Source organism: Procambarus clarkii, chromosome 28 (genome assembly GCF_040958095.1).
Source record: "Procambarus clarkii isolate CNS0578487 chromosome 28, FALCON_Pclarkii_2.0, whole genome shotgun sequence".
NCBI classification, from domain to species: domain Eukaryota; kingdom Metazoa; phylum Arthropoda; class Malacostraca; order Decapoda; family Cambaridae; genus Procambarus; species Procambarus clarkii.
Genome location: NC_091177.1, coordinates 5,681,912 through 5,693,945, shown reverse-complemented (window position 1 = coordinate 5,693,945; position 12,034 = coordinate 5,681,912). Strand labels below are relative to the sequence as shown.

Sequence of the window (12,034 nt, the reverse complement as noted above, 5' to 3'; positions counted from 1 at the left end):
TTATTCAACATTTCTCTTGTTAGGGTGATGTCATGGGCTTGTCTAATGTGATTTTTGGGGCACTGGATTGAAGATGACAGGTCAAACGCCTCGTCAGCTTGGTCGACGTCATACCTATGTACTTAGATTGAAGGTTACATCCTTCGTGGGGGCAAGTGTACATGTATACACCGCTTGACTGCTGATAAGGGTTCTCCGTCAGCTTCGGGCTGTTTTTAATATGGAGGTCGGCAGTATTTGTTTTATAGAAGATGATTGGGTCTATGTTTTGGTTAGGAGTTATGCTTTTTACTCCTTTACGGATTATTTGTTTTCATTATTTGTTCTACTTGTTTTGTGTTCATTATGTGTGGTGGATTTATAATATAATTTTATTGGAGGTGTTGTAGTTCCTGTTCTTGGTTCAGGATTGTACCATCGATCCAGGTCCGTGTTGTTGTATCCATTGTTCACCAACACCTGGGGTATTCTTTCCAACTATATATATATATATATATATATATATATATATATATATATATATATATATATATATATATACACTGTGTAACAAATCTATAGTTGTGATCTGGAGTTAAGAATATCTTTATAGTGACCTGTGATTGGATTATCAATAGCCCATTACACAATATCTAGTGTAACTGGCTCTCTAATCGTGTCCATGCAGAACTGAACAAACTCTATACATGCCAACCAATACCGTAATAAATGGGACACGTCTGTGGTACACAAGTAACTAAATACAAGACTATTGTGTTTTATCGGTGAGAAACTATTGAGACAGCGTAGGCAGCTCCCGGCGGCCGCCAGAAATCCTAGATCGGCTCCATGTCCTCTTGCTTCACTATCTTGTTGTTTCCGAAGTGTTGTGAAATTCTGTTGGCAATGACAGTAGCGAGAGAAGGTCAGGAAATCGATGTTGTCACCACCAGAGCAGAATGTATGTATGTATGCATGTATGTCTGTCTGTCCCTCATTCAAAGACTGACATAAACATACATACATACATTCATACATACATAAGCACCATTATTCCTTCCTGGAGAGATCTGGCGCAGTAATACATTGATGAAGGACTCCACCTCCTCCTCCCCCTCATCGCCCCTAACCAGAGGAGGAGGAAGCCTCGATCACGTACGAGGTATCACAGGCAATATCCGTCCTTAATTGGTCCGTAGCACGGGTAATAGTGGACCTTGTCGTGCAGCAGGCAGGGAAACCGCTTCCTCTCCACATGCGGCAATGGAGCGCCTAGCAGATGTTGATGCAAGTGTGGGTGGAGTGGGGCTGTGCGAGAGTACACCGTCACAAAGGCCACAGCTCCACAGCTGTAGCCTGGGAAGCTGCGGAGCGATGGACTTGGGCCTCTAATGTGGATACATCGACGGGGGATGTGGAGGGATTCGGAGACGGAAGATATTAGGGGGAACCATTTAGTGTGGAGGCGCCGTGGTGGTGCTCCAGTGCAAGTGGAATAAGTACAAGAGCTGTAAGTGCCACCCTAAGTGTGGTTTCCACCTCCACACTTAGGGTGTAAAGTGTGGAGGTGGGAAGCTACACCGAGGTAGTGAACCTCTTCCTGTTCCGTATAGATTGGCTGTGTCTAGTTTGAGATTTTTCAGTGCGTGTTGAAGGAGGGGGTCTGAATAAGTTCTTTGTTGACAGATTCATTTATTCGTGAGCTTGTCTCCCGAATCTTGATGTAATCTTACGTAACAAGTACGTCTCATCATCACACAATTAGATGTGATCGTGCTTCGCAGATGTCAAACACTGATCTTCCAAGCAGCTGGGGTATAAATAAAACCCCGGAAGGCATTTTATCATCTCTAAATGGGGTTTCAACCCCAATTGCAAATCATCGAAAATTAAAAACTTGCCATCTAAAAAAAAAATCATCTAAGAAACTATTTTTCCTTCTGCCATGCCAAAAAAATTATCCAAAATTTTAATATACACCGACTTGAACGTCCAAAAAATATATATATATATATATTCCCACGGGATGCCTGTTGCTGTTGTAGGACTTTATAATATACGCAGACTCTTGTATCATACCAGACAAGATACATTCTACAGGATGTATTACACTTGGGGGGTAGAAATAGCCTAAGCTACTCTATCCCTTTGAGATGTATTTATTGCTTATCTCAATGTACATACTTGAACTTGATGTATTAGTTGTTACAGGGCATTTATGTATTCATTCTCCAGCAATATTTTCCCACCCTCCTATCTTCTGCGGCTCCCTTGATTACTCAGTCTGCAACATTCCGTCACTTTTATTAATTTTCTCCCCGGTCCCAAACTATCGTTATTTCATTCCTGGCGAATTTCTGCGCCACTAACGTCACGGTTAATTATAAAAAATGCAGCAGACGGCAGGGTGCAAAAACAGGTTTGTGAGGGAACTGTTGGGGTGAGAGTGGTGTGACTATCTGGTTCATACACACACTTACACACGCACACACACGCACGCATACACACACACACGTACACACACACGCACACACACACACACACACACACACACACACACACACACACACACACACACACACACACACACACACACACACACACACACACACGTGTCACTGAGTACAAGTTCTGTGTACTCATTAGGTAAGTACATACACACACACACACACACACACACACACACACACACACACACACACACACACACACACACACACACACACACACACACACACTGAGTGATTATTGGTAGACATTGCATTATTATTATTCACGATATTGAGTAATTAATTGATATTAATATATACCAGTAATGCAAATTAGTGAATGGCGCATACGTCCTGTTGCAATACGTCTATTACGTCATGTTGCAATACGTCTATTACGTCCTGTTGCAATACGTCTATTACGTCCTGTTGCAATACGTCTATTACGTCCTGTTGCAATACGTCTATTACGTCCTGTTGCAATACGTCTATTACGTCCTGTTGCAATACGTCTATTACGTTCTGTTGCAATACGTCTATTACGTCCTGTTGCAATACGTCTATTACGTCCTGTTGCATTACGTCTATTACGTTCTGTTGCAATACGTCTATTACGTCCTGTTGCAATACGTCTATTACGTCCTGTTGCAATACGTCTATTACGTCCTGTTGCAATACGTCTATTACGTCCTGTTGCAATACGTCTATTACGTCCTGTTGCAATACGTCTATTACGTTCTGTTGCAATACGTCTATTACGTCCTGTTGCAATACGTCTATTACGTCCTGTTGCATTACGTCTATTACGTTCTGTTGCAATACGTCTATTACGTCCTGTTGCAATACGTCTATTACGTCCTGTTGCAATACGTCTATTACACGTAACACGTCTAATTATTGTTATTAGAATGATATGATAACATTTCAATTATAATTTTATGCATTTATTATATTACCTATATTACATTTATTATTATCTATGTGTTAGTAAATTTATGCTCAGTGTTAAGTAGAACTTTCCCTCCCTGTGTTACTCCAGCCTGGCTAAGATAGCTTGGAGGGTGTTTTATATCAATTTATATCAATTTTATATCAATTGATATCGATATAAAAGTTTTAATATCGATTTATATCAATTTTCTGTAGCAACAGCCTGTTGGATCAAGACCAAGTAAAAGTATAGTAAAATATTGGTATATAGAATGAGTATATATATTCCTGACCTGGCTAGGAATATATATACTCATTCTCTCATTCTAAGATATACTAACTTAGCAGTTAGTATATCTTCTTCAGAGTTACATAACACTTTTCTAATTAAGTAAAGGGATGCTGATTGACCATCTCAAGATAACCTTAAGATAACCTAACCATCTCCTCACTAGCATACGTGACACTATGGGGACATTATTTTCAGTGACTTGATATGGTGTTCCTGTGTTAATTTACATGTGTTTATACATATGTGTGTGTGTATATATATTATGACTACCAGAGTCTCATATGCCAATTATCCAGTTGAAGCAGTCTACGTGAGCAGCCTTAAGATAATTTATGACCCTGAATGATGCTTTATTTAATGATAGAATTCAAAGCATCACTTGGAAGAAAATTGTCATCTCTTACACGGAAGAAAATTGTCATCTCTTACACGGAAGAAAATTGTCATCTCTTACACGGAAGAAAATTGTCATCTCTTACACGGAAGAAAATTGTCATCTCTTACACACTCAGACTTTATATAAGAATGGAGTGCACAAATGTGCGCTATAAATGGAAGGTCTGAAGACAATTAATCAGAAGACATGTGGAACACTTAGAATGAACAATTTTTGTGACAAGCCATGAACAATGGTTCATGGAAGGGAAGTATTATTGCTTGTTTACACAGGTGGGTACAGGAACGGACGACTGCTGACTCCTGTTCCTGTCTGTATACGATATGATGTTAATGATTGATGAAGGTGCCTTTACAAGCTCAGGTTATATAGTTACATCACATACATACATTATATAACTGATACATTACGTGGTTAATCTTGGGTACAAGTCTAATATATCATCAAGTGTTCCAGTACTCATATAGTAATTACACAGTTCAGCATACCTTAGCCCAGGAGGGCGAAAGTCAGTCAATATAGGACATTCTACAATATAATGTTCAAGAGAGTGCATGTTTTCTCTTTCACAAAGTTGACACATTGTGCACTCGACATTTGGGTTTTGAGAAAGCTGCCAGATACGTCTATATCCCAGGCGTATTCTGGCCACTATAACATCACATTGCCGGGTTCTTGTTCTATTAGTCCCATATGTGAATGTCTCCTCACGATATCTATCATAATATTTAATGCTACAACTTTCCGGTCTTTGTGAATTTGTTAGGTCTGTTCAGTGATTAAGTGCTTAATTGGACACTAGTTTCTCTATCAGCTATCTCACCCTGTCAGAGTAAAAAAGACAAATGTATGTGAATGCATGTGTGTGTGTATATATGTATGTATACATGTATGTATATATGTATGTGTACGTATATGTGTGTGTGTGTATGTATGTATATGTATGTGTATAAAGTATATAAGGAAGCTGATCAGAATTATATTTCACCTTTGTAAATACACATTAATGACACTATGTAAAAGACACATCAAACACTTTATGTAGGGCATACGTAAATCTGTGTATCTATGTATTTACGTATGTAGGTTAGCTTAGCATTTTAAAAGCACCGAATCACCTTCTGTGGTTGAGTGTTCAATAAACCCTTGAACTATATGTTTAACACTTCTCTAACTCTGTCCATGGAGGACAGAAGAAAATGTATATATGCTGGTTAGCATTGTAAATGTGTGGCCACGTCTGTGGTAGAAAATAATAATAATAATAATAAAAATGATCACAGAGGGAAGATATGGTTGGGTTGACTTCAGGGAGCCGGTCGGCCGAGCGGACAGCACACTGGACTTGTGATCCTGTGGTCCTGGGTTCGATCCCAGGCGCCGGCGAGAAACAATGGGCAGAGTTTCTTTCACCCTATGCCCCTGTTACCTAGCAGTAAAATAGGTACCTGGATGTTAGTCAGCTGTCACTGGCTGCTTCCTGGGGGTGGAGGCCTGGTCGAGGACCGGGCCGCAGGGACACTAAAGCCCCGAAATCATCTCAAGATAACCTCCTTGGAATGTCGGACAGCCATCAACACTTCCACACTGAAGGCTCCTACACACAAACTGGAGAAACAGCCCAAAGGAACTATAAACGTATTTAACTGGGACGGAGAATGCTTTTCCATCAGCAAGCATAAGGTAGCATTGAGTTAGGAGAGATCACCGTGTTGGGAAGAATGAAGAAGATATTCACGAGTTGACCAGACCACACACTAGAAGTTGAAGGGACGACGACGTTTCAACTTGAGAATGGTCCAGGACGGACCGAAACGTCGTCGTCCCTTCAACTTCTAGTGTGTGGTCTGGTCAACATACTTCAGCCACGTTATTGTGACTCATCGCCTGCATATTCACGAGGATTAATAATTTGCCCACATGGCAAAAATTATGACAGATAACAGACCAGGAGTGAATTGTCGAATGCTTTACTCGTGAACCATAGTAACGAGAGATAGGATTTGAGAAATGCCTTAAACATGATACAGACGTATAAAATACTTAGAGGGATTAACAAGGTGGAAACAGACAGAGGAAATGTTTACAATGAATAACAATAGAACAAAAGGGCAAGGACGGAAGCTTGAGATTCAGATGTGTCATAGAGATGTTAGAAAGGTTTCTTTTAGCGGAAGGGTAGTGAGTAAATGGAATGACCTAAAGGTTGAGTGTTGAGGCTATCTTGAGGTTATCTTGAGATGATTTCGGGGCTTAGCGTCCCCGCGGCCCGGTCCTCGACCAGGCCTCCTTTTTGTTACACACCCCTAGGAAGTAGTCCGTAGCAGCTGTCTAACTCCCAGGTACCTATTTACTGTACCTATACGTAACTGGGGCATCAGCGTGAAAGAAACATTTTGACCATTTGTCTCCGCCTCCACCGGGGATCGAACCCGAAACCTCAGGTCTACGAATCCGAAGTCCTGTCCACTCAGCTGTCAGGCTAACTTCATTCATTACTTCAAAATCAGATATTATAGAAAAATAGGCCAGGTGTCAATGCATTAGGCAACCAAGGGCTAGAAAATCGGGATCCAAGAACTAGAGCTCGATTCTGTAGGCACAAGTAGGTGACAACAAACAGGTGAATACACACACACACACACACACACACACACACACACACACACACACACACACACACACACACACACACACACACACACACACACACATGGATAATCAGTGGGGGCCTGATAGCTGAGTGAACAGCTCTCTGGACTCGTAATCCTAAGGTCCAGATTCGATCCCAGCTAATGGCTGAAACAAAATGAGCAGAGTTTCTTTCACCCTGATGCTTCTGTTACCTAGCAGTAAATTGGTACCTGGGAGTTAGCCAGCTGTTACGGGCTGCTTTCTGAATGAGTGTGTGTGTGTGTGTGGGAAAAAAAATAGTTAGTAGTTAGTAACAGTTGATTGATTGACAGTTGAGAGACGGGCCGAAGAGCAGAGCTACAGAGCTACTACAACTAGATGAACACAACTAGGTGAATACACACACACACACACACACACACACACACACACACACACACACACACACACACACACACACACACACACACACACACACACACACACACTATCCAGTTTTTTACATAACACGTTACAACCTTCTTTTCGCTGACTGTAAAATATTTAAATAATTATTTTTAATTCATGTTTTTATGACCATCGACTTCCTACGGTGCATTCAGAAGTGCGTGATAGTGAGAGGCTCCATTTGTTCCACATTATTTGTGGCTCCCTCTACACGACGCTCACTTCTTATCAGAGAGAGAGACAGAGAGACAGAGAGAGAGAGACAGACAGACAGACACAGACAGACAGACAGAGACATTGAATACGACATATTGATTCCCACTTCTCTGTCGTAGAGGCCGGCAGAGAGCCTACGAGGCATGTTGACTACGCGAATGACCAGTCTGTCAGTCCTGTGATGATTGATTGTCACGACGGGTACTGGTGTTATGATTGGTGTTGGGGGGGAGGGAGTATGGGGCGGATGGGGGGGGGTGATGATAAGGGAGGGGATGGGGGAGGGTGAATGAGGGGGGGGGGGGGTAGGGGAGGGGAATTCAGATATAATATTTGGTGCCTTGGGCCATGCACGTCTGGGGCCATGGACAGAGATGGTGGTGATGGGTGGTGGTGATGGGTGGTGGTGATGGGTGGTGGTGATGGGTAGTGGTGACGGGTTGTGGTGAGAGGTGGTGGTGTACCAAGTACTGGTGCCAAGTACCAGGGGTACCGCGAGACACCTGTACCCAGGGTGTGGTACTCCCGTCACTGGTTACCACTCGCTACTGTAAGGTTGTTAACTAACTAGGTACCAGAGTACCACTAGGCTATTGGTATCTATTAGCGTACCACTAGACATTAGTGTAATAACACCAGTACTCACCTATTTGTGCTTGCGGGGGTTGAGTTCTGGCTCTTTGGTCCCCCCTCTCAACCGTCAATCAACAGGTGAGTCTTTGCTGATGTTTGCTGTGATGGTTTTTTTAAGGGAAATTCCTGCGCTGGCCCTAAGCCTCTGGCTGGCCCACTATGGGATAGTGATGTAATGGGGTAGTAATAGGGAAGGAATGGGTAATGGTTAAGGGCTATGATATCGGTTGTGTGAATGGTATGAGTGTTGATAATAGTGATATGGGATGGGGGGGGTTGGTTGGTGATTGTGGTAAGGGGTGATATTGGAGGTATGGGTGGCATGGGTGAAGGTGTGGGGGTGTGTGGAGGAGGGGGGGGGGGTGATAGGTTTCAGTGTTGCCGGCAGTCAACCCGTCCTCAGACAAAGTCCATTCCATCCGGCGGTCAACCCCACAGACGCATTCATCAAATTTGACATGCTGTTCATTCAAAAATAAGAATTATCTCAAATATCAATTAATATTATTATAAATTAGTTTATTGTGCATATATAGGCATAGATTAGGTTAGGCGTTTAGGTTCTGTTGGCGATTATTTGTATTTGTAGTACGTGGGTGAAGCATTTATAGCGTTGTGGTTCGAACAAAATTCGTCAGTGAAGCACTTGTTCCGGAAGTGTTCGAACGTCATCAGTTGTGAGTCGTGTGTAAACCGTTTTCCATTCATAAACACAGCCCGTCCTCCAAACAAAGACCCAAAAGTGATTCCATGCACCCGCCAACCCCCTGTTTATGAATGAAAAATGGTTTACACACGACTCACAACTGCTGACGTTCGAACACTTCAGGAACAAGTGCTTCACTGACGAATTTTGTTCGAACCACAACGCTGTAAATGCTTCACCCACGTACTACAAATACAAATAATCGCCAACAGAACCTTAACACCTAACCTAACCTATGCCTATATATGCACAATATGCTAATATACTATAATATTAATTTATATTATTATAATATTAACGGAAAATTCCCGTTTTGAATGAACAGCATATAAAAATTTATGAATGCGTCTGTGGGGTCGACCGCTGGATGTAATGGACTTGAGTCGAGGACGAGTTATATAAACAGGGGGGTATGGCGGGTGCATGGAATCACTTTTGGGTCTTTGTTTGGAGGACAGGCTGGCTGTTGTTATCACTCCCTTGTTATCTGTTGAGTTCACTGAAGATCTGGCCAGTAGGTTGACCTCTAACAGCGCTCATCACCAGCTCCTCCTTGTTAACCACCATCGTGTGCTTGTTTTGTGCGTCTACAAGTGAAGCGGAGAACGAGGGGTAATTGAGAGAAAGGGGAAATGTCTCTCTCTTGAGGGGTCATGCAACGCCGCGTTATGGCTAGAGAAGAAAGTAATTGTTTTCTTCATATGAGGAGCAGCGTTCCTTGTGGGTAATGGCGTGACCCCAGGAGGTGAAGGGAAGGCTTCTAATGCTCCAACCTCCTGCTGCCTTGCACCACAACTTCCTCCTGATATATGCTTTATCCTCCTGATGCAACTGTCCTCTGTTGTATGGTGCTGCCTCCTGGTGGCGGTTCCTGACTACCAGGAGGAGTAGACGTGTGTTTGGGTAGCTCCTGATGGGTTTTCTTTAAACGAGAGAGCTGGCGTGTTTGGCTGCCATCTGCTGGCGGCCCACCTCACCTGCTGGTGGCCCACCTCACCTGCTGGTGCTCCACCTCCACCTGCTGCTGGTCCACCTCACCTGCTGGTGGCCCACCTCACCTGCTGGTGGCCCACCTCACCTGCTGGTGCTCCACCTCCACCTGCTGGCGGTCCACCACCACCTGCTAGCGGCCCACCACCACCTGCTGGTGGCCCACCACCACCTGCGACTGATCCTGGCCCCTACACATCTCCATTGAAGGAGTCCTGAGGACTCGTATGTAATGGTCAGGAGGTTGGTGACGAGCTTGTCTGGCCGGCGGTGTGCGTGTGTGTGTGTGTGTGTGTGTGTGTGTGTGTGTGTGTGTGTGTGTGTGTGCGTGTGTGTGTGTGTGTGTGTGTGTGTGTGTGTGTGCGTGTGTGTGTGTGTGTGTGTGTGTGTGTGTGTGTGTGTGTGTGTGCGTGTGTGTGTATGTGTGTGTGTGTGTGTGTGTGTGTGTGTGTGTGTGTGTGTGTGTGTGTGTGTGTGTGTGTGTGTGTGTGTGTGTGTGTGTATTCACCTAGTTGTGTTTGCGGGGGTTGAGCTTTGCTCTTTCGGCCCGCCTCTCAACTGTCAATCAACTGTTTACTAACTACTTTTTTTCCCACACCACACACACCCACACACCCCAGGAAGCAGCCCGTGACAGCTGACTAACTCCCAGGTACCTATTTACTGCTAGGTAACAGGGGCATTCAGGGTGAAAGAAACTTTGCCCATTTGTTTATGCCTGGTGCGGGAATCGAACCCACGCCACAGGATTACGAATCCTGCGCGCTATCCACCAGGCTACCAGACCCCGTTCTCCGTATTGTGTGTGTGTGTGTGTGTTCACCTAGTTGTGCTTCCAGGGTTTGAGCTCTGGCTCTATGGTCCCGCCTCTCAACAGTCAATCAACTGGTGTACAGATTCCTGAGCCTATTGGGCTCTATCATATCTACATTTGAAACTGTGTATGGAGTCAGCCTCCACCACATCACTGCCTAATGCATTCCATCTGTTAACTACTCTGACACTGAAAAAGATCTTTCTAACGTCCCTGTGGCTCATTTGGGTACTCAGTTTCCACCTGTGTCCCCTTGTTCGCGTCCCACCAGTGTTAAACAGTTTATCCTTTTCAACTCTGTCAATTCCTCTGAAAATTTTGTAGGTAGTGATCAAGTCTCCCCTTACTTTTCTGTCTTCCAGTGTCGTGAGGTGCATTTCACGCAGCCTTTCTTCGTAACTTATGCCTCTTAGTTCTAGGACTAGCCTAATGTCTGAACCTCTGAACTTTTTCCAGCTTCGTCTTGTGCATGACAAGGTACGGGCTCCATTCTGGGGCCGCATACTCCAGGATTGGTCTTACATATGTGGTGTACAAGGTTCTAAATGATTCCTTACACTGGTTTCTGAAGGCACTTCTGATGTTAGTCAGCCTCGCGTACGCCGCAGATGTTATTCTTTTTATGTGTGCCTCAGGATAGAGGTTTGGTGTGATATCAATTCCTAGATTTTTCTCTCTGTCCGTTTCATGAAGGACTTCATCTCCCATTCTGTATCCAGTGACTTGCCTCCTGTTTCCACTGCCTAGCTTCATTACCTTACATTTACTCGGGTCAAACTTTAATAGCCCTTTGTTGGACCATTCATTCAGTTTGTCCAGGTCATCTTGTAGCCTCATACTATCTTCCTCCGTCCTACTCCGCCTCATAATTTTTGCATCATCATCAAACAATGAGAGGAACGATTCTATACCCTCTGGGAGATCATTTATATATATCAGAAACAGTATTGGTCGAAGGACTGAACGATGCGGGACTCCACTGGTGACGCCTCGCTAGTCTGGGACCTCACCCCTCACAGTGACTCGCTGTCTTCTGTTGCTTAGGTACTCCCTTATCTAACGAAGTACCTTCCCTTTCACTCCAGCCTGCATCTCCAGCTTTAGCACTAGTCTCTGGAGTGGTACTGTCCCTGAACCCATGCTGATGTTGCGTTACAAAGTTCCTTCGCTCCAGATGTTCCACGAGCTTTTTTCGCACAATCTTCTCCATCAACTTGCATGGTACGCAAGTTAGGGACACTGACCTGTAGTTCAGTGCCTCCTGTCTATCCCCCTTCTTGTATATCTGGACTATATTACTCGTCTTCCAAATCTTTGGCAGTTCCCCTGTTGCCAGTGATTTTTTATACACTATGTAGAGTGGCATTCACAATGCTTCTGCTCCTTCCTTTTAGATCCAAGGGGACAGTCCATCTGGACCACACACACACACACACACACACACACACACACACACACACACACACACACACACACACACACACACACACATCTGGGAACAGCTCTG

At 43.9% G+C, this 12,034-nt stretch overlaps 1 protein-coding gene across 1 annotated transcript; it reads right to left on the bottom strand.

Moving 5' to 3' along the window:
- Nucleotides 1-2,844: 2,844 nt before the first annotated feature.
- Nucleotides 2,845-11,235, bottom strand: LOC138369351 (micronuclear linker histone polyprotein-like). The gene is made up of 2 exons (XM_069332590.1): nucleotides 11,129-11,235; nucleotides 2,845-3,340 (listed from the first exon to the last, which is right to left on the bottom strand). The coding sequence occupies exons 1-2, from the start codon at nucleotides 11,233-11,235 to the stop codon at nucleotides 2,845-2,847; spliced, it is 603 nt and encodes a 200-aa protein (XP_069188691.1).
- Nucleotides 11,236-12,034: the final 799 nt, after the last annotated feature.